Source organism: Gopherus flavomarginatus, chromosome 3, assembly GCF_025201925.1.
Source record: "Gopherus flavomarginatus isolate rGopFla2 chromosome 3, rGopFla2.mat.asm, whole genome shotgun sequence".
Taxonomy (NCBI): Eukaryota; Metazoa; Chordata; order Testudines; family Testudinidae; genus Gopherus; species Gopherus flavomarginatus.
In genome coordinates, this window is record NC_066619.1 from 35,951,020 (window position 1) to 35,975,105 (window position 24,086).

Sequence of the window (24,086 nt, forward strand, 5' to 3'; positions counted from 1 at the left end):
TTAGAGCACTTAGCAGGATTTATGTTTGGACTCTTTTGTAACACCATAAATATATAGAGCACTTTAAGACATCTAGTTGTGACAGTATTCTTTCCCTAAGAAACTGGAGTCGGACATATCACCAGCCAGGGATCCAGGCAACTGTTTGGAAGGTTATGTGGCAAGAAAAGGATTACAGAAGTGAAAGATAATGACAGTCTTGTTTGTTTATGGGCTCAGTCTTCTTTGTTTTGATTTTCAGAAAATTAAAACTTTGGAGCAGGGACATGAACTCAAGTCTCCCTAGTGGTGTCTCTGTTTGGGGCAAATCTCCATCTGACTTGCACTGGCTTAGTGTTCCGTTGGTAGTAAGATCCTTAGTATTAGGATTAGCAGCTTTTATTGTCTTTATGGAACTGTTTTCTTAATATGAAATAAATTAACATATTTGAAAATAGCTTATTTTTTCCATTAATCAGTTTGTAAATTTGACTATTATTTGCACTTTGGTGATTATGTTGGCAGAAAAACACAAAATCTATGGTGTAGTGTTAAAGTAGTGCACAGTAAATGGGCCCTTGGGCAGGTGAAGATACCTCAGTCCCTCCTACAGAATTGTGTTTTCCTTCCTACCAAGGAAGCATCTAGTGTTGGTTTTCCATCCATTTTCCTAGGACTACTTGTCAGAACCTCACTCCTGATTGGTGACAGTAGTCACAAAATAACTTCTGTCTGTAGCTGCTAATTTGTTTTGTGACTTGGTGGAGGTCTGCATTAGTGACACCAAGGGATCATATCAGGGAACAAAGGGTGTGTTGGGTGCCTGTCACTAGTAAACATTAGAGGTATGGTTATGACAAAATGGATGTGTTCCAACTAGACTAAAATTTTTAACTATGCTGAACTAGATCAGGAAACAGTTTTGTACTGAAATTCCCTGACACACATTGTAGAGTAGATAGATAGTGCGGAGGTAAAGTAAGTTAAGATCTTTAAGTTGTGTACTGAATAGAAATGAACAGGAATAAGGGGATTCTGGGGAGAACAGGAATTATTTTAAATGTGACTGACCTGCTATCTGAGAGGGGGGGAGGTATCTTACCATTATCACTGATAAGAGTCTCAGAAAATGGCATTGGCAGAAAAGTTTCTTCTTTTTAGCCTGTTCTGTTTTGAATGTGTCTTTACTGAAATATTTTAAAGCTGTTTTCTTTCTTTATTGTACTTAAATAAAAATCCACTAAAGATTGGACTACATAAAGTGAGATATTTGGTGTTAGACGAAGCTGACCGTATGCTCGATATGGGTTTTGGTCCAGAGATGAAGAAATTAATCTCTTGCCCAGGCATGCCATCAAAAGACAGGCGTCAAACACTAATGTTTAGTGCAACTTTCCCAGGAGAAATTCAAAGGTGTGTGACAGTTTGCATGAAGCTGGAAATGTAGCTGATAAAATGTGTTTTTAAGATCTGTGATCGGACTTTGCTTATTTGGACAATCAAATAAAAATATTTGAAGTTGCTACTTAGTACTATTATAATAAATTGAGCGCTAACATTTAACAAACTTAATAAGATATTAAGTTTATTATTGTAAAGACCCCAAGTTGAGCTCATTTTGTGTGGTTTGTGTTCACTATGTAAAAGAGTTAACTTCAATTATTGCTGCATAAGTCAGTCTCTCCTTGGCACATAAGCAGAGGAGATGCTGACTTGTGCTAGAAGCAGTGTGGTCTGGTGGACTGCTGAGCTTGCTGAGATTCAGGAATCCTGACTTCTAATCCTGCAATTTGAGAATGCAAAGCACTTACTGCTAATTTTTCTTAATAAAGATTAATGTGTTGATTATTTTAAAAACTTAAGGCAAAAATTCTGCCCTGGAATATGTATGCAGGATTCCTGTAACATTAATGGGAGTACTGTATATTCCAGGATATAATTTGGCCTGAAAGCTCTAATTTTTAAGTCTAAATGTATATTCTTTTGCTGTGTTGTGGTGAGTAGGTTTATATATAATAAAAAGCTTTATGCAACTTACCTGATTTGTATTGTGCTAATTATAAGTAGTTTTAAGAGCCACTGCAATAATCTAAACCTTGTTCTTTTTGAAGGCTGGCTGGAGAATTTTTGAAACCTGATTACTTATTTGTTGCTGTTGGACAAGTAGGTGGAGCCTGCAGTGATGTTCAGCAGACCATTCTTCAAGTTTCCCAATATTCCAAGAGAGAGAAACTGGTTGAAATTCTACAAAGCATAAGTAACTTTCTTTGTTACCTTTTTAAATTGCCTTTTCCAGTGAGAGAGAGAATCAAGTTAATAGGAATTTATTTTAGCGCTTGATTCTGCTACTCAGTCAGGCCCAGGGCCCCACTTTTCTAGGCACTGTACTGTTATCTAGTAGAAGACAATATCCATTTCAGTAGAGTATTTTCTTTCTTTAGCAAATTTCACTACCTTTCCTAATGTAATAAATTTTGTTTTAAACATATTTATGTTGTATATAGGTGTTCTCTAGATAGTCCACTAGTATTGGGTACTGCTAGACAAAAAACAGTTTTCCAGGTTGCTGGCACCCCCAGAGCAAAAATAAGGATTTGTGGTAATTTCTGTGAAGGAACTCTGCAATCTACAATTCCACCTGCGAGTCTTACTTTGTACCCTGATCCAATTTTAGTTTATTCTTTGGAACTGGAATTCTGTGGGGGAATATTGATCACTAGTTAGTGATGGCAAGTTGTTAGTTGGGGGAAAAGGCACTGAAGGTTTCTGCCAATTGGTTGGGAAAGCTATCGGAAGCAAGAACATCCCAGTTTCCAGATCATTGGTCCACTTGTAGAAATGCAAAGTACAGATACAATCAAATACTTCTATCACAAAATTGATTTTATCTAATTGATAGGTGTTGTTCAATTATGTGATACTTCATACTACATTATTAAATGTGTTCTGTATCTTGTAAATGTAATAAATTCTTACTAATGTTAGGCCCCAACACATGTCTTGTTAAATCTTTTCTGAGAAGTGAGGAGGTGGTGTTGTCCTGCTGGTGTCGAGTGTGCAGTGCTGGCTACAAAAGTGCCATGCAAATGCTTGTTCTCACTTTCTGTTGACGCTGTAAATAACAAGAGGGCAGCATTATCTCCTGTAAATGTAAACCAACTTGTTTGTCTTAGCGATTGGCTGAAGAAGAAGTAGGACTGAGTGGACTTATACGCTCTAAAGTTTTACATTGTTTTGTTTTTGAGTGCAGTTATTTGTAAGTTGCACTTTCACAATAGAGATCGCACTACAGTACTTGTATGAGGTGAATTGAAAAATACTATCTTTTGTTTTTCATTTTTACAGTGCAAATATTTATAATAAAATAATATACACTTTGATTTCAATTACAGGACAGAATGCAAGACATCTGAAAATGTAGAAAAGCATCCAAAATATATATATTTTTAATAGAATACTAGGGTTGGAAGGGACCTCAGGAGGTCATCTAGTCCAGCCCCTTGCTCAAAGCAGGACCACTCCCCAGACAGATTTTTGCCCCAGATCCGTAAATGGTCCCCTCAAGGATTGAACTCACAACCCTGGGTTTAGCAGGCCAATGCTCAAACCAATGTGCTATCCCTCCCCCAATTTCAATTGGTATTCTATTTTTTAAGTGTGATTAAAACCTCAGTGAATTGTAACTAATTTTTTTAATCGTAATCAATTTTTTTGATTTGAGTGAGTTAATTGCAATTAATCGACAACCCTAATTATTACTCTTGCTATTAATGAGCAAAGATTAAGGTGATAGGAAAGGAGCTGCAGATGTTGGATCATGGGGCATAGGGAATTGGCGAATACAATACAGAATGTTTTACCCCAAAGGTATTGGCTTGATGCAGAAACTAGTGGGTGAAATTCTGTGGCCTGTTTGTGTAGGAGGTGAAACAAGATGATCAGACTGGTTCCCTGTGGTCTTAAACGTGGAATCTATTTAAATGATGGCAATATGTTCATGGTATAAATGATAAAAACACATTAGTGCTTTTGAGAGTGTAGGAAGTCTGTAATGTTCCTCCTTTACCAGTGTGTGTCTTTAATCTGTTGCAGGAGATGAGCGAACTATGGTGTTTGTGGAAACAAAGAAGAAAGCAGACTTCATTGCAACCTTCCTTTGTCAAGAAAAAATACCAACCACCAGTATTCATGGGTAAGTATTTTACTGAATAAATTCTTTTGGTCTGCTGTGGTTTATTTAAATTAAAAATGATCTCTTCTGTTAACTCGTTTGTCATGAGCAAAACCATTACTGGACCAAAACACTTGGAACCAGGATTCTGAATCTCAGTGCTTACTGGGCAATGTAAGAGTTGGGGGTGGCAGGAATCCTGTCCCCCTTGCTAAATGGCTAAATATTTTTCAGTTGTTTCCCTGGGATAAATTGTACATACAAGCCTCTTTGTTTTAAGTTTAAACTGATTTTTACCAAAGAATTCTGGGGTTGTAAAAAAAAGAAAAAAAAAAAGTATTACTCAGTTTTTTCCAATTTTCACCCTCCTTTTGTATCATTCAAATATATAAAAAATAACGTTTTATTAGGAAAATACAATACATTGCATGAGATGTATGTATTATGATAATACATCAGTCTGTATATTGTGGCAGAGCTCCAACCTTGTCCCGTGGGTCCTGCACGTCTAGGTGATTTATACTAGCCTCAGAGGTTCACTGTGACCCTCCATGTAGCCCTTCTCTCACTCTAGGGCCAGGGTTACAGTCTGCTGAGCCTTTTTCATCATAAGCCAGCAAGGAGGTTGGTGAGACAATTCTCAGTCTCTGTTTTCCCTGCGGGCATATTCAAGAACAGTTTAGTTTCCTGTCCTGACAGGGACCTGTTTCTGTAGTGGCGGGTTGTGGGGAACCAGGCCCTCCCTCTACTCTGGGTTCTGGGCCAGGGACCCTAGTGGCAGCAGCTGTTGGCAGCCAACCTTTCACGGCCAGAGCTGCTACACTTCCCTGGGCCACTTCCCCACAGCTCGCCTGCTTCTCTCTTAACGTCTTCTTCACTCTTACCTTAGGGCTCCCTTTCCAGTGGCTTGAGGGTGTCTTCATTAGCCAGCCCTTCAACCACACTTCCTCTCCTCTGACTTCCTGGCTCTCCATGGCCTGACCAGAGTGAGCCCTTTTACAGTATCAGAGGGGCCTTAATTAGAGTCAGGTGTTCAGATTAGCTTAAGGGCCTCAACTGACTCCCTGCAGGCTAATTGGAGTCATGTGTCCACCCTAGCCTGGAGCAGCCCCCACTCTGGTCAATCAGGGAACAGAAAACTGCTTATCCAGTGGCCAGTATATTTGCCTTCTATCTCTCTGCTGTACCCAGTTGGCCTGGGTCTATCACAATATGCAAAGCTGCCTGTTGAAGTAAGGCTATGTATTAGTCTGGAAGATGCGCATAATAAACAAACAGGCATGCACGCAAGCTCTGAAGTGCGTGCGCATCTGAATGTACTGATGAATCTCACACCCATCATGTAAAGATTTCAAGCTGTTAGCAGATAACGATTTAAAAATTTGACACACTAAAATGGGAAGAAAACGAAAATTTGTATCAGAATACATTTCAGAGCACAAGGAAATATTGATTCTTTTCTCTTGTTTTTGTTTTTTTAAACTTTTGAAGTTGAATGTACATGCTGCAAATGGTGTGGCCAATTATTAAATTTAAATGTTTATAGACTAATAGTTCTAAGCTACAACAATAAGCTGTTCAAATGAAAAGTTTTATTTGGGTATTAGGGTATTGTTTTCTTAAACTCATAGGTGGCATTGTGTTTTGAGTTTGGTTTTAGTTCTGCAGCAAACCACATTGATTAATGGAATTCAAAACATCAATCTACTGAATGCTTTCCCCTCCTGTCTTTCCGTTCACCAAAATAAACCCCAATATTTACCCAGAAAAATTAATAGTTTTTTGCACTGAGTTTCATCTGTTTTTGTTGTTGTAATAAAAACTGATACATTCCTGGGGAAAATTTAAATAAACTGAAAACAAAGGGCCCTATCGACATATAATTATACATAGAGCATGTACAAAGTGGTTTTCCTTGTACACTGCACCACTGGGGTGCTGTCCTGAGACACTGATTCCCCATCTTTACTGCAATGCACAACTGAGGTAATAGTGTCCATCTAATCCATAATGCTGTGGCCTTTTTTACCATATAAATACAATTTTATAGACAGAGAAAATGGTTGACTTTTTAATGAAACTTGAATTACAGAGTTATAACTTATTTGATTAGCTTTTTACTCTGTATCATAAAAACATATGGTTTTATAAGTAAACTTTTTGTAATAACTAGCTACCAATTTTTTTGAACTGTCACATTGTAGAACACTTTATTTAGCCAAATTGCTTTGGCCAGCTTCAATATATTGACTTAAATTGAATTTAAAACTCTTGAAAGGTACCAGACTCCATCCTTGAGACTCAAGTCCTGTTTATCTGCAGAAAGAAGGAAATCAGAACTGGTCAAATTAAAGCCTACAGATGTGTCTCTCAGTGGAGGGAACATGGATAACTTCATAACTTCCCCATGTGGTGTGCTTTAATTCAGATAGTGGTAGTGCAATGAAAGAAAATAGAGAGGGAGCACAAGCATTTGGAGTTGGCATTTCCAACACTAGCATTCACTTCTCATGTTAAAAACACGTGGCAAGGAGGTGGAGCAGGAATACGTGAGAAAGTGAGAGCAATAATATGTTTTTTTTACCATCTGCATTTTGCTGCTGAGAGTTTTTATGTTTTATTTTCATTTCCCTTTTTTGGAAGCTCATGGGATTTGGGTCTTATTTTCTGGCTCTGTGGCTAAATGTTTTGGCCTGCTTGGAGATCTGTAGAGCATGAGAAATAGAGGGGCAAGTTACTGCCCCAGATATACTTGGATTCTCACTTTGCTCCAAGGATGAAAGGGTAATGTAGTCATCTTACATATTTAATCCTTGGCTTCTGTCAAGATTGTCATTTATGATGGTGACATTTTCAGTGCAGAGCAACGCCCTCGCAGGGCCTGGAGTGAGAACCAGCTAATTTTACAGGTCCTCAGAAACTCCTCTTATGAGTCTGACTACCTTTCAGTACTCTGGGGGAATTGTGCACCAAAAAATTAAAAATTCTATGTACAATATTTTAGAGTTCTGCAAAATTCTGCATGTTTGTCATAATAACACAATATAATCATGCCATTTTCAATTATTTTGGTAATTTATTTTAAAATACATGCCAGCAAGTATCTTTATAACGGTACAGACAACAAAATATTCAGGAAATGTTTTTTGACAAATAAATCCCTTACTAGGCATATTAATACAGAATTTTGAGTAATAATGCATTTAATTTACAATACGGAAATGTTTCCTGCATCCCTCAAAGCAATGCAAAGGCTTGGGGGAGTCCAGGGTAATGGACGAGCTGAGGGAGAGGGAAAGAATTGCTGGGAAGGAGCCGGGGAGTGAACCTGGAGGGTTGTTGGGTGTGGGTAGGAGAAGTATGGAACATTTTGTTGTTGGGAGGGAAGGGAGTGTTAGGAAGTTGGAGTATTCCCCATGCAGACTTAGGCTGATCTCTAGCCTCTCCCATTCAGTCAGGCACATCTGCCCCTCTCCCTCTGTGTCCCTGTGCACCTCACTCAGCCACCCCATCTCCTCGTCTCCATCTGTCCCTGCACCACCACTTCCGTTCAGCCCCTGGATCAATGCTGTCACCCCACTAGCTCCTGTGACCCTCCTAGCAGCCCTGTGTGCCCCTCTCTGTCCCCCCCATATCCAATGTCTCATCACCTGGCCCCGTGGGCAGGGCACTGTGAGGAGTGGAGTATCTTCTTTTCCTTTTTGTGGCTGGCTGCTTTCTGTTCTGGCACCACAGCAGCCCCTGGTGGGTGAGAGGTGTAACTGCATTGCCTTCCCAGGAGGATGTATTTTCTGCAGAGAAGAATAAAAAATCTGTGGGGAATACGAATTCTGCATGTGCACAGTGGTGCAGAATTTTTCCAGGAGTACTTTTGGGCAGTAGCAGCCTGGGCCAAATTCATATTGGTGGGTTACAGACCCAAGAGACTCAGATAGCTAGACTTGTAGCCAAACAAATTAAAATGAAGTTAGGAGCAGTGGTTTGGAGGAAACACTGAAATACCAAATATAGCTACATTTGTTACCTTTATCTCCTTTTCTTTTCCTGATTCCCACACTCTTCTTTCCTCGATTTTCAATGTCCGAATATCTCTGTTCACTCCCCACTCAGTGCTAAAGTTTTCTCATGAGTAGCTATGTCTGAGGACTCTTCGAGGATTAGTATCTTTCCCAGCATTTAAAGCTAGATTTCTCAGGAATAGTAAAGATCTTAGGACCTGTCCCATACATTTCTGGTCAAAAGTTCCTGCCTTTTTAGGAATTTTTCATAGCAGTTTTAGAACATCTGTTTTATTCATAGCTAGTTTATTTATCTCCGGGGACAAAGAATTCCTTGAAGACAAAATACAAGCCTAGAAAACAGAAGTCTGAGCAGCATAAATGTGCCAAATCTTCAGACTCTTAAGACAAATCTCAGGAGAAGGAGGACCTGTCTGGTTTTAAGTTCAGTAAAATCCAATGCAGATGCTCGGACTCCCCGCAAGAATGATCTGATAAGTTACACTGGGTCTGGAGCAGCCTTGCAGTATAACCAACAAGAAACCTTAAAGCAAAAAAGCAGGAACCTCCTTTAAAGCAGGCATAGAACACAGATCAAGTCTGAAAAGAAGGTGCTTCTAATCTAGGCTGGTAAGGCAGTCAGTTTGACTGCCTGTTTGACCATGGGCAAATATTTCTGCAAGAATACCCTATTGTAGGTGATGGCCTACCTTTTTTGTTGCATCATGGTGCCATCTGTTAGCAAACCTGCTTAAATTTCTTGCACTCTCTTTACCACATGGTAATGCCACATGTTAGGAAGAAGGTGAACTAATCAAAAGTTGAGCATCTTAACTGGCTAGAATCTTCTAGAACAAACACATTATGTATGCCTTTACTTGTAAACCGGGCCGTCATCGTGCATGGCTGTTTACAAACAACATTCAACAAGTTTAAAGATGCATTTCCTGCCTTGAAGGCTTACAGTCTAAACTGACTAGACAAACATACAGAAATTAACTCAGAAGGGAGTGGAGGGGAGAGAGAGGAGGGTTCAGTCATTAAACTTCTGCACCTAATACACACAGAAGATGCACAGCTATTGAGCTGTTTGAAGAGGTGGCCTGCTGCCTATATAGCATAAGTGCATTTACAATTAAAAATTTTTTATAGCTGCTGTTTGTTCTATTTTTGATTAATTTAGTTTTTCTTTTGTAACTGTTTTGGTCTTGAATAACGTTCACATTTTAATGCTGACTTAAACTGCTAAAAAGTGTTTTGGGTTTTTTTTTACAATTTCATTTAATTGTGTGCTGTATTTTTCAAAGTTAAAACAACTTGTTAAATAACTTGTTTTTTGTAATTAGGCATATGTATCTAAAGTTGAGCATATTGAAGACCATAAAGTCTTCCTCTTCTTTGTTGTTGTTACTGAGCTAGTAAATTAGTGCTACAAAATATTTGACCAATACTTGACTGGTCAGTAGCCCAATTATTTTTGGATAAGTCAAATGCCCAACCCTATTTTAATCTGTCCTATTTAATCTGTAGTATTCTCATCACTGTTCACAAATTTAGAAACAGACGAGATTTACAGACTTCAGAAACTACCAATCTTGGGTACAGTCTTGAAAAAAGGTGTCATGGTGGCAGAGGATGAAGAGCTATAATGCGGGCCAAGAATTTCATGATGCTTCTTTACAGAATCACGTATTGCATTTTTTTAATATGTAGGGCAATAGAAGAATTCATCCTGAGGAGCAGTACAGTTTACTGTACAACCCAATGTAGAGATCTTCCATCTTTCGACTCTCTATCTGAACACAGAAAAAAGATACTCTTTGGAAATAAAGAAAGCATTTGTAATATACGTTGGGACATCTGGGCTGTTTAGAAATCTGTGCCGTATTCTCCTTTTTCCCACAGATTCAAAGAAGGCATGCGCACAGACCCTAGGTTAATGTTTGCTCTAATTTAATACTTGTGTAAATAATTATTACTCAAGGGGGTCATGTTTAGTTTACACCCGTATAACTGAGAACAGAACATGGCCCACATCTGTGGGTGAACTACAGCTGGAAGAGATTGCATGACACCGATGCAAGAGGACATCAGCACAGGTTCTTCCAGATCTATTACACCCGCATCTTAGAAATCATTTATAGCATGAGAATAAATGTCCAAAGTGGCCAAGTTACAAGTTTATTAGCCATTATAAATGAAGCCATTGCCATCTTTGGCAGGAAGATCTGCCCTACAATAACTCTTTAACTTGCCTTCTCCCTTAATTGTTCCACTTTATTCCTTTTAGTTCAGTTTTGCCCTCCTATCTTATTTCCACATCTATTTTTGTGTTTGTTACCGGACTGCTTTCTTTTTCTTTGATTTGGACAAAACAGAAATGCAAATATAAGCCCTATTCCTTGGGCCTAGCATATATAAATAGTTACTGTGTCAATCAAGTTGCCAAAAATTTTAGCTGTAGAAAGTCAAGAGGTTAAGGGTGAGTACTGCACCACTCACTTGCCTTTGACTAACAGTTGTACCTGCATCTGGGAATGGCAGAGAGATGCCTGCATATCTCCCCTGTGAGCATTTGGAGAATCTTTACAATTTATTAACTCTGTCTGAGATTGACTCTCTTTGTATCTTTACCAAGCTGCAAACTCCATTTTGAATGTGGGGTTAGTTGTCATGTCTCTTGTGCAATTGTTTCTATGTTGGATTGAAATTCCAAGACAAAAGCCTAATTAAACAGTAATTAAACTTTGACTGTCCATCTAAATGATAGATGGCTGTTGCCAAGGCAAACCATTTTTCAAGTCTGAACTCGGGGCAGGTCACTGTAGCATTTAATTATAAAATAAATCACTTGTAATATAAATACTGTAGCAATGAGAATTACCTAGTAGGTGCACTGGTCACCTGACAGAGGAGACTGGATGGTTATAAAAAAACAAAACAAAAAACCTCTACATTTTTCTCCAGCGCAAGACGGAGTAGCAGCCCAGTATGTAGGGACATGATGAGGCAGGGGACCCTGTCTATGTTCCTGACCACATGGTGCTCCCAAGGACTCCCAAGGGAGGAGAGAGTTAGTGAGGGGCATCTAGGATATTTATCTTCTAAATTATCTGTGCCCTCTTAACTGAAAGGACAGTGATGTTGAGAATCTTGTGTAGTGTGTTACAATTACCAGAGGCCTCCTGAGAGTGTTAAACTGTAATCCAAAATTCCACCATGATTTCAACAGCTTCCACCCCACCATCAACCTCAGCCTGGATCAATCTACACGGGAGGTCCACTTTCTTGACACCACGGTGCAAATAAGTGATGGTCACATTAACACCACCCTATATCGAAAACCCACCGACCGCTATGCCTACCTTCATGCCTCCAGCTTCCATCCCGGGCACATCACACGATCCATTGTCTACAGCCAAGCACTGAGGTACAACCGCATCTGCTCTGACCCCTCAGACAGAGACCAACACCTACAAAATCTCCACCAAGCATTCTCAAAACTACAATACCCACACGAGGAAATAAGGAAACAGATCAACAGAGCCAGACGTGTACCCAGAAGCCTCCTACTGCAAGACAAACCCAAGAGAGAAACCAACAGGACTCCACTGGCCATCACATACAGCCCCCAGCTAAAACCCCTCCAACGCATCATCAAGGATCTACAACCCATCCTGGACAATGATCCCACACTTTCACAGGCCTTGGGTGGCAGACCAATCCTTGCCCACAGACAACCTGCCAACCTGAAACATATTCTCACCAGTAACTGCACACCACACCATAATAACTCTAGCTCAGGAACCAATCCATGCAACAAACCTCGATGCCAACTCTGCCCACATATCTACACCAGCGACACCATCACAGGACCTAACCAGATCAGCCACACCATCACTGGTTCATTCACCTGCACATCCACCAATGTAATATATGCCATCATATGCCAGCAATGCCCCTCTGCTATGTACATCGGCCAAACTGGACAGTCCCTACGGAAAAGGATAAATGGACACAAGTCAGACATTAGGAATGGCAATATACAAAAACCTGTAGGAGAGCACTTCAACCTCCCTGGCCACACTATAGCAGACCTTAAGGTGGCCATCCTGCAGCAAAAAAACTTCAGGACCAGACTTCAAAGAGAAACTGCTGAGCTTCAGTTCATCTGCAAATTTGACACCATCAGCTCAGGATTGAACAAAGACTGTGAATGGCTTGCCAATTACAGAACCAGTTTCTCCTCTCTTGGTTTTCACACCTCAACTGCTAGAACAGGGCCTCATCCTCCCTGATTGAACTGACCTCGTTATCTCTAGCTTGCTTGCTAGCACACATATATATACCTGCCCCTGGATATTTCCATTACATGCATCTGAGGAAGTGGGTATTCACCCACGAAAGCTCATGCTCCAAAACGTCTGTTAGTCTATAAGGTGCCACAGGATTCTTTGCTGCTTTTGTAATCCAAAAGGCTCACATGTTGGGGTGGAGATCTGAGAGATGGTGTGTTGAAACTATGGTGGTGTCTGAAGGGTCAGCAATGAGCCCAAGGACTAGAAAGCTGGAATCCGCTGTCCAGCTGCCATGTTCTAAGCAAAGGGTCTGTGCCCTGAGTGTACCAAGTGTATTTAGGCCCCAAGACTTGGGGCAGTAGCTGGGCTCCATTCAGCCTCTGGAAGCATAAAATACCCAAGGACTGAGCAGATGGGTTCCTTCACTACAGTGTAATGAGTGATCAAGAGGGGGCATTCAGCTGGAATCCATGACATCTTCTCTTGGGGCTCTGGTAACAAGGAGAAATAGTGTGTTTGGTAGACTGATGCTTGACTAGATGTCTGTAGTCTTAGGTAAAGCTTTTCATCACCGCAGTACACTGCAGCATAATATTGCAAATGTATTTTGAAGCAATGTTAGTACGAACATAGAAACATATCAGACTTTTGTGTCTCTAAGCACAAAACTGATTTGCAATTTCCAGCATCTCATATTTTCTCATTCACATTTCTTTTCTGGCTATTTACTTCAGACCCCTCCTTCCACCCATCACATTTGTGTCCCCTGACCATTTTGCAAGAGTGCTCCTATGATCACTGCACTCCTGGGCCAGAAATGAGGAGGTCCTATCAAAACATCATGCTAGGGGTCTGCAGAGCTGAATGTATATCCGGAGGTGCAAGTTACGGATCCCCGCTGTATATTTTTATAGTTTTACTTCTCAGTGAAATGTTGCCAATTTGGTTTTATAAAATTTGAAACATTCTTTTTTCTTAAATACCAGTATTGCCCATGTGTCTTACTATCCATAGCTTGCAATGCCCCTCTGCAATGTGCATTGGCCAAACCGGACAGTCTCTAAGCAAAACAATAAATGAACACAAATCTGACATCAGGAATCATAACATTCAAAAACCAGTGGGAGAACACTTCAACCTCTCTAACCACTCAGTGACAGACTTGAAGGTGGCAATTTTGCAACAAAAAAACTTCAAAAACAGACTCCAAAGAGAGACTCCTGAACTCAAATTAATATGCAAATTAGATACAATTAACTCAGGCCTAAACAGAGACTGGGAATGGTTGGGTCATTACACTAATTGAATCTATTTCCCTTGTTAAGTTCTCCTCACACCTTCTATGGTCATCTTAATTATCACTTCAGAAGTTTTTTTCTCCTGCTGATGATAAGCTCATCTCAATTGATTAGACTCTTCCTGTTGGTATGCATACTTCCACCTTTTCATGTTCTCTGTATGTATAAATATCTCCTGTCTGTGTGTTCACTTCTATGCATCCGAAGAAGTGGGCTGTAGCTCACGAAAGCTCATGCTGAAATAAATTTGTTAGTCTCTAAGGGGCCACAAGTACTCCTGTTCTTTTTGCAGATACAGACTAACATGGCTGCTGCTCTGAAACCTATCTATAGCTTGTTGATCTTTGACTTGCAATATCTTAATCTGTAGCATTCACTTGCCTTTAGAGAAAAATCTGTATTCTAACCAATGCTTTCTTTGTTTGCAGTGATCGGGAACAGAGAGAGCGAGAAGAGGCTCTTTGGGACTTTCGTTCTGGAAAATGTCCTGTTCTTGTTGCTACTTCAGTAGCAGCAAGAGGCCTGGATATTGAAAAAGTTCAACATGTTATTAATTTTGATCTTCCTTCCACTATTGATGAATATGTTCACCGGATTGGGCGAACTGGACGCTGTGGGAACATCGGAAAAGCGATTTCTTTCTTCGATTCTGTTTCAGACAGCCACATAGCCCAACCTCTGGTTAAAGTGCTTTCAGATGTATGTTGACCAGTTTTTTCAAAATTAAATGTGTTCTCATTTCATATACTACTAAGACTTCATTTTAATGCATAGACTAGCCATTAGTCCTGCGTTGCACTTGAAAAACTCCTAATACATAATTTGGCAATCGTCAGTATTTAAATTTGCAATTATTCTTCTGTAGGCTCAGCAGGAAGTTCCATCATGGCTGGAAGAAATTGCGTTTAGTGCTCAGGGAACTGGCTTTAGCAATCCAAGAGGAAATATCTTTGCATCTGTTGATACTCGAAAGGTATGTTTGGAACAAAGAAATTAAATTGTTGGTTTTGGAAATGTTTTATAAGCTAAGCTAAGTCCATGCCAGTGTAAAATGTCTTTTTGATGTCCTTTAATATTGTAGTTTGAGTGGGTAGGACAGTCTGGTCAAGACGGCTCTTGAAATAAGAACTGTTAGCAATGTGTGTAGAATTCAAGGATGAGAGAAAGTGAAGGGAGACACATCTGTACTACAGCTGGTTATCAGGAGTTGCCAAAAGAGGCTGAACTTAAATTCTGTGTTTGGAAGGGGAGGTTTCTTGAAGAACAGTTTTGTGACAAATATTAATACCAGGGCTGGCAAGCGATTAAAAAAATTAATTGCACAGTTAATCACACTGTTAATAATAGAATACCATTTATTTAAATATTTTTGGATGTTTTCTACATTTTCAAATGTATTGATTTCAGTTTCAACACAGAATACAAAGTGCACAGTGCTAACTTTATATTTATTTTGTATTATAAATGTTTGCACTGTAAAAATAAATAGTATTTTTCAATTCACTTAATACAAGTACTGTAGTGCAATCTCTTTATCATGAAAGTTGAACTTACAAATGTATAATTATGCACAAAAAATAACTGTGTTCAAAAATAAAACAATATCAAACTTCAGAGCGTACAAGTCCACTCAGTCGTACTTCTTGGTCAGCCAATCGCTCAGATAAACAAGGTTATTTACATTTGCAGGAGATAATGATGCCTGCTCCTTGTTTACAATGTCACCTGAAAGTGATAACAGGCATTCGCATGACACCATTGTAGCCAGAGTTTCAAGACATTTACGTGCCAGATGCACTAAATATTCATATTTCCTTTGTGCTTCAACCACCATTTCAAGGGACATGCATCCATGCTGATGATGGGTTCTGCTCAATAACTATCCAAAGCAGAGTGGACCAACGCATGTTCGTTTTCATCATCCGAGTCCGATGTCACCAGCAGAAGGCTGACTTTTTCTTTTTTGGTGGTTCGGGTTCTGTAGTTTCTGCATCGGAATGTTGCTCTTTTAAGACTTCTGAAAGCATGTTCCACATCTCCCTCTCAAATTTTGCAAGGCACCTCTAATTCTTAAACCTTGGGTTGAGTGCTGTAGCTCTCTTTAGAAATCTCAGATTGATACCTTCTTTGCGTTTTGAGAAATCTGCAGTGAAAGTGTTCTTAAAATGGAAAACTTGCTGGGTCATCCATAAGAAATTGCTATAACATGAAATATATAGCAGAATGCAGGTAAAATACAGAGCAGGAGATGTACAACTCTTCCCCCAAGGAGTTCAGTCACAAATTTAATACACATTATTTTTTTAATGAGTCATCAGCATGGAAGCATGTCCTCTGGAATGGTGGTTGAAGCGTGAAGGGACATACGAATGCTCAGCATATCTGGCATGTTGATACCTTGCAACGTTGGCTACAAAAGTGGAATGTCTGTTTTAACTTTTTTGAGTGACGTAAATAAGTAGCTGGTAGCATTGTTTACATTTACAGGAGATAAACTTGTTTGTCTTAGTGATTGGTTGAACAAGAAGTAGGACTGAGTGGACTTGTAACCTCTAAAGTTTTACATAGTTTTGTTTTTGAGTGCAGTTATGTAACAAAAAATCTACATTTATAAGTTGCACTTCCACAATAAAGAGTATCAGAGGGGTAGCCGTGTTAGTCTGGATCTGTAAAAGCAACAAAGAATCCTTATAGACTAACAGACGTTTTGGAGCATGAGCTTTCGTGGGTGAATAACCACTTCCTCAGATGCATGTAATGGAAATATCCAGGGGCAGGTATATATATGCTAGAAAGCAAGCTATAGCAGACCTTAAGGTGGCCATCCTGCAGCAAAAAAACTTCAGGACCAGACTTCAAAGAGAAACTGCTGAGCTTCAGTTCATCTGCAAATTTGACACCATCAGCTCAGGATTGAACAAAGACTGTGAATGGCTTGCCAATTACAGAACCAGTTTCTCCTCTCTTGGTTTTCACACCTCAACTGCTAGAACAGGGCCTCATCCTCCCTGATTGAACTGACCTCGTTATCTCTAGCTTGCTTGCTAGCATATATATACCTGCCCCTGGATATTTCCATTACATGCATCTGAGGAAGTGGGTATTCACCCACGAAAGCTCATGCTCCAAAATGTCTGTTAGTCTATAAGGTGCCACAGGATTCTTTGCTGCTTTCACAATAAAGAGATCGCTCTACAGTACTTCTGAGGTGAATTGCAAAGTACGTATTTTATCATTTTTACAGTACAAATATTTGTAATAAATTAGTGAGTACTGTACATTTTATATTCTGTTGTAATTGAAATCCATATATTTGAAAAAGTAGATAAACATCCAAAAATATTTAATTTCAATTGGTATTCTATTGTTTAACAGTGCTATTAAAACTGCGCTTGATCATGATTAATTTTTTATCGCGATTAATATTTTTGAGTTAATCGCATCAGTTAACTGCGATTAATCAACAATCCTAATTAAAACCAAAAATTGTTCCCTGTTTAGAGGCTTTTTTTGTTGATTTTTCTGCCTTTAGAGGAGACAAGTTTTCCAATTGCTTCTATGACATCTAGAAGTGTGAATCTGCCTTTCTCAAGGCAGCTTTGTGTTTTAACTGACAGTGCCATTTCTGATTGGGTGTTGGGGGGATTTTTATTCTCTGTTTCAATCTCCTAGTTTTGCCTGGTGTTCTCATTTCTTTACCTCCCCCCCCTTAGTTGTTTCTCTCATTCCTTTGCTCTTTGACATTTAGCTTTACTGAAGCTTCTAATCTAGAAGCAGAGGCACCTATATTTGTGAAAGTGTTGCATCTGCCTTCCATGAAGGAGGTGCATGCTGAGTTTCATTCAGCTGCTTTGGTATGGGTCACATGTTCACCAGTCTGAGCTGGAAGGGGATTATATGTAGAAGTGAGCACATTGTCTGTGCTCTTTATCCAGACATGATATTTATGGGAGCAAAATAATTCCATGATCATGCTGAAAAGCCATTGCAGAACATATTCTGGATCCTGACATCTCTTCTGGTTTCAAGACATTTGGGCTATGCCTGTCTTTCCGTGCATACGGGAGCAGTTCAGACTTGTCTGTGGGACTCGGGGCTTGGTCACCTTTCATTTCACCCTTGCTTTAGATTTCTACTTCCAGCTGTGCAAATGAAGTAGTGGTTCAGTGTTCCCATCTCATCCATTGTTATTGTCATTTCCATAGCATAACTTTGGGGCAGCAGTGGCCAAAATCTGCCCCCCCCCCTCGCAAATCTTGCTTATGGGACCAAAATATCCTGGATTTTTTGACCAAATGAGCCCACTTTTTTTGCTCTGCTTACATCTGCTCATTTCCTGATTGTGGCATGGCAGGCCAAAAAAGGAAAACAAAGGACAATAACAGCTGATTGGAGAGCACCTCAGGAGCCATAGAAAAGGAGCTCTTCCATAGTTCTGATCATGGACTTTTGGGACCTCTCTATCTCCTGAGATGCCCCTGGTGATGCTTCTATAGGGATGGGGGACCAGTCCTCTTCATTTCTTGGTAGTCAACAAACCACACTGAACAAGGTCTTGTAAGAGGTAAGTCCAAAGATCCTCTCAAACTCCTGGTCCAATCACTTCTAACGGAGAAGCTCCAGGATCCCCTTTGTTCTCCAGTGGAAGGTCTGATATCTTTTAGGGATGTTCCGTCTTGCGGCTTTCCTAGTTATATATACAGTTATTAATTACATGCAGTATGACGTACAGTAAAACCAGGGAACAGATCAGATTCCCCACTTCCACAACCAGATCTTCATCCAGAAAAAGCGTGCGGAGCCAGGAGTCTCATTTCTCAAACACTTGGTTCCTGTCAACTTCAAATAGGTGGATGCAGAAGATGGTATCTGTGAAGCACTTTCTGCAGCTTCAGGTTCCTGATTTTTTTTTTTTTTTTTTTTAAGGATGGAAAGATCAAACAATCCTGAAAGATTTCTTCTTCTAGAATTAGGGGCAAGAACCTATCACTCAAGAAGAGATGCCCAAGGCAGTGCTCTGTATTCGAACATAGTTTTAAAAAGTCAGTAAAAGTGGGTCAAAAGACAGGACAAGTCAATGAAAACAAAATTCAGAATGGAGTCATGCTAAATCCATGAATCTGGCAGAAACTGCATATTCTGTGTGGCTCTTGTCAAAGCAGTTTTTTTAGGTTTCTCATGAAATTCATCATTACTAGTACAAAAGATATTACTCGAGTCTGTTTCAGTGTCTTCACAAAAGTACTGAGTGAGAAGTTCGTCTTTAGACAACATATTCATCAAAACACCATGCTTGTGGACCTCTCAGGAAGCAAGCCAAAAGCCTTCTGCCTACAGTGCTCTGGGCACTTGGATTTGTGATTTAAGGAAGAGCTCTTATTCTTTACCTCTGAGGACTGTTGGCCTAATATCTGAGTCTGAGACATATAAGGAGGCACCATTGTCTTCTCATATAGCAAAGTTTTAAAAGATCTAGCATGTAACAGCATTATCAGTACCTGCAGCTACTAGGTCTTCTGGTCTCTCACAAACAGGGATTACTCCATTGGCAAGACTGTACATTAGAGTTTGTGGTGATGCAGTCCCATAGTTGCTGTAAACGGGTAGCCCACATGCTAGGATTATCTCCTCAATGTTGAAGAGAGAACAGCTTTTCAGAATGGGGGGATACATTTGGGACACCACAATATACAGGCAGCATGGCATAACTCTGAGAGACTGAAGCATTAATACTCTAGAGATGCAAGTGGCCTTGTTTGCTTTTCAGAGAGAGCAGCCCATTTGGGTTCAGTCAGACAACACAGTGACATAGGCTTACAAGTGTCCTTTCCCAAGTTATCTAAATGATCTCCCTTGAATGTAAGGTTGGCTAACTCCATGGAGGCCATCCAAACGTCAAGTGGATCAAGTAAACAACAGTAGGCTGAATAAACTATCAGTAGATAACTAAGGATGGCTCTTTCATCAAGAAGTGTTCTAGATCAGTGGCTCTTGACCTTTCCAGACTGCTGTATCCCTTTCAGGAGTCTGGTTTATCTTGCATACACCACAGTACCGATGAATGCTGCTGCTCGGATTGTGGTGGGGATTCAAGAACTCCCTAGGACACCATCAAGAGTAGTCCCCACTTAGGGAAAGAGTATTTGTTTCTTCCTTCCCGTCTGAACGCAGCAGGGAGGAATGCTCCATCCAATTACTTAGAACTCACTCTAAATGGGCATTACTGGTCTCATAGGGAATTTGCAGCAGACTGCAAGGTTTTCATGGGGAGCAGTCACCTTGATATCCATTCCCATGGCCCCAGCCTCTTACCCCTACAATATACAGTCTTGGCCTTATTGGCCTTCTTTGAATGTGTAACTAGCTAGGAAAACTTCTGCTTGCTTCCTTTAGAGTTCAGTCTCCCTCCCTTATCCAGTGGCATGAGTCGATTGAAGAGTCTGTTAGTACTGTTCCACAACCTACATCAGCAAAAACAGGACAGTGAGGAAGAATACCTGCAGGAAATGGAAGAGCCTGTGATTCTAGAAGCAATATCCATTTCCTCACCAGAAAAGGTTATAGTTTCTTCTTCTAGTTACCTGTATCATTTTTTAAATCTTTCAAGATTTTTTACATCATATGGCGGACACCTTGGAGATCTCTGTGGAGATAGTGCAAGAAAAATCCTGCTGAAGATTGGACATCATGCACTCCTCAAGGCCTGGAAGTCTTGCCATGTTCATTAACAAAGGGCTACTGGAACCAGCAAATAGAAGTCCGTCCCCCCCCCCCCATCTTTGGCACACACATCTAAAAATTAGGTAGACCTTATCAAGTCCTGGTTAAGGAGTTTGAATATTTATGTTTCCATCCGGTTCCTGGATTACTGGTAGTGATGATTGTACAAACAACAAAGCCTTCCAAAGATGACTCCAAGAGACAAAGATTCAGCAAAACATTGATTTGTTTGGCAGGAAGACTTCCATACTAAATAACTGGGCCTTTGAGTCTACAGGTGTGCATCTCAAATCACCAGACACGTCTGTCAAAATATTACCTCATTCGGGACAAGGTATCACTGTCTATAGAATGACTCCCACAAGAACATAGGGAAAAACTGAAATCCATTGTGTTTGATGGACAGCTAATGGTCCAAATATTACTGTAGACCATTAAACACTTCTGATACAGTGTCACACTGAATGGTCTCTTCTGTTGCCCATACAGGGCTCCGTGATGCAATATTCAGGAATACCAAAAGAGGTCCAAACAATCATTGAAGACTTCCCATTTGAATGTTGTGACCTGTTTAAGGTCCCTACTGAGGTAACCCTTGGTTCTCTCAGATTTAAGAGCTGTGCCTTGCTTGTTTGGAGCCTCTATGCCAGCTCTTTAAATAAGGCAGGCCAGATCCCAAATAGAGGCCCTTTGCTTACTACTGTAATCCACAAAGAGAATTGAAGTTGTCAAGGAAAATGCAGAGGTTTCAACACAAGCGGGTCCTCTGACTTCTTCCTCTACTGCACACCCCATATCAGCCTCACAGCAGCAAGTTTGATGTCATTTTCAAGAGCTAATCTGGAGCCATTTCAAGTTTCGGATTTGGAATAATACCTCGTGCCTTGATAATTCCTTTGTTAGATCCCCAGGACAGTTTTATGGTTCTCGACCTACAAGATGCCTACTTCCACATCCAGCATATAGGAAATATCGCCAATTCAAAGTAGAATCGTCCTACTACCAGAACAGAAACCTTTCCTTTGGCCTTTCAACAGCACCGTGGTTATTCACATGTTTAGCAGTTGTCAGTTCACCTAAGGAGACAAGGGACAGTATACGCGAATCTCGATGATTGGGTTACTCAAGGGAGATCACCACAATAGGTGAATATTCCACTTGATACTAGAACTTTCTTTTCACACTGGGTCTTGGGATCAACAAAGAAGACCACACTGTTGCCGGCCTAAAGGATAGAATTAATAGGAGCCAGATTAGATCTGAGAACAGCAAGAATTTATCTACTGCAGGAGAGGTTCCAGACTTTGGTAGACCTCCTCAGCCATCTACATGCTTACCCACAGACATCTGTAAAAGCATACTTCAGACTTATATACTTATCATACCACAAATCAGACTTCACTTACAATCCATTCAAAGGAAGCTGAAATCAGTATCTACCCAGCAGATATCATATGGACATGAGGATACAGGTTGCCTGAGAATTCCTTTCAGATAGGCCACCCTCAGACATAAGGCTTCTGGATTCACTTGAAAAGTCACCTCCATGTAAATGTTCTAGAATGCAGAGCCACTTGTCCAGTGTGCACAGTAGTTGTTGATCCATGCAGCAGGGTTAGACAAGTCAAACAATGACAAACAACATAACTGCACTGAATTATGTCAGGAAGGAACACAGTTCGCCTCTTTCCCTTTATAAAGAAGGTTTTAATATCTGGAATTGGCACAATCATAAAATCCCATCAAGTGGCTCTATATTTACCAGGCTTACAGAATGTCCTAGAAGATCAGCTCAGTAGGCAATTTTCAGGTGATCATGAATGTTCTGTCAACAACTAGATCCTGAACAGCATCTTTCAAAGGTGGGAATGTCCAAGAATAGACCTATTTGCTACAGACTAGACCAGGAAATGTCAGTATTCTGTTTCGGGGATTGCAGTGGGGAGCATTTGAGCTCAGGAATTCACTGTTTCCATATAACTTTGTAAGAATTTATTTGGTCTAATAGCAAAATGGACATGGCCAAACCCCATAATCGTATGGACAAATCTGAACTGTCTGTATTTGCAGGGAGGCAGCCACAGCCCAACTGTCTAACTGTGGGGGAGAGATCAGTCCCAGAAGGGAAATAAATCACTAACAAATTTTCTACTCTGTGTGTGTGCGTGTATGTGTGTATATATAATATATATGTGTGTGTGTGTGTGTGTGTATATATATATATATATATATATACACACACACACACAGTCCTGGTAAGGGTAAGATATTATATTGCTTTGACTCAGAATAAAACAAATAAACTTTTTTTTTAAGTTTAAAATGTCTACAAGTTAGTATCAACTTTATTTTCTAGATTTACCAAGGCAAAGACAGTATGAACACAGGAGGATTTACTATGTCATATACTACAAGTGCAGCTGATGAGTCATGGGATTAAGACTAAAACAGTACCAAGTTACAGATTTTGGTTTTGATACAAAAGTTTTTGTTTTTTAAAGACTTATAAAGTGAGAGATGTTCACATAACTAAATTCTTTACTGGCTAGTTAAGTAAAATACTTAAAATGTTTAAAAAACTGTTGGTGTTACTGAAAAGTGGTGGTTCCATCAGAAATGTGGATTTACTAAATGTACAGTGTTCCAAGAGTTGCTTGCCACTTTGGTATACTTTGTGAAAGACATTTTAACAAGCTTCGTATGTCCTGGTCCAAGACTTCCACTCTTGAAAATATATTACAAAAAGTATCATTAAGAATGTTTATTGATGATACTTTGGTACTGAGTATTCTTTGTTGCAGAATGTGTGAAATTCCTCTTACATTTTTCTCTCATTTTTTGTTTTTAAAAAGAAACTAGTAAATTGGTCCAAGTTACCAGTTACAAGTCCATAGTCTGTATGTGAACTACACAACGTGCAAAAAGACGCTTTGAGAATATAGAATCCGTTATAAAGTGCTTACTTATATTTAAATTGGAATTGCAAAATAATTTAACTTCTCAAATATGTCAAAGGTAAAATACTGTATGCACCAGATGACATGTCACGTTAGCCTGTAAAGAGCTATTGCAGATTACTGGTTGTAAACATACTTAATAAAAACTTGAGGATTATGTCTTCTTTGCTTTTATCTTGACTTTATTATGATGTAGGCTTTTATGATATCCACTTCCGACGCATGAAGTCTGTCAGCTAAATACCAAACATCACATGGTGTATTCTAAGCACACTATTTCCGTACAAAACAAAAGGGCAGTGGGGTCCATCCTGAGTCTGGCTGTGTTGAAGTCGTTTTACAAAACAGCTAATCACAGGGATTTTTAAAAAAAAACTTCTCTTAAAATAGCAAGACTCACATTTTAAATCTTGATTTTACTAGATGTTAAACAACATTTTGCCTTCATGTTGACCTAAATGTATGTAATTTTAGTGGACGGTAGCAACATTGCCCTGTCCCAAGGAACAGCTATCTGGGGCCTCTTTCTCTCTCAAATCTGATTTAACAAACCTTTCCCATTTTTCCTCCCTTGCCTCATGCACTCAGCTGCTGGGTATACCACACTATCTGACACCAAGACCATATACCCTAGAAAGGTGAGGCTTAGTGTAGACCCTCCTTTT

At 39.8% G+C, this 24,086-nt stretch overlaps 1 protein-coding gene across 2 annotated transcripts in view; it reads left to right on the forward strand.

The window, feature by feature from the left end:
- Positions 1–23,562, forward strand: part of DDX4 (DEAD-box helicase 4) — a 116,816-nt gene extending 93,254 nt beyond the window's left edge. For both annotated transcript variants that reach the window (XM_050946952.1, XM_050946953.1), the window contains 6 exons: positions 1,226–1,392; positions 2,091–2,236; positions 4,072–4,171; positions 14,173–14,443; positions 14,610–14,717; positions 22,821–23,562. In XM_050946952.1, coding sequence (XP_050802909.1) covers positions 1,226–1,392; positions 2,091–2,236; positions 4,072–4,171; positions 14,173–14,443; positions 14,610–14,717; positions 22,821–22,904 — 876 coding nt within the window. In that variant the 3' untranslated portion in view covers positions 22,905–23,562. The remainder of the gene's footprint in view (positions 1–1,225; positions 1,393–2,090; positions 2,237–4,071; positions 4,172–14,172; positions 14,444–14,609; positions 14,718–22,820) is intronic.
- The last annotated feature ends 524 nt before the right edge of the window (positions 23,563–24,086 follow it).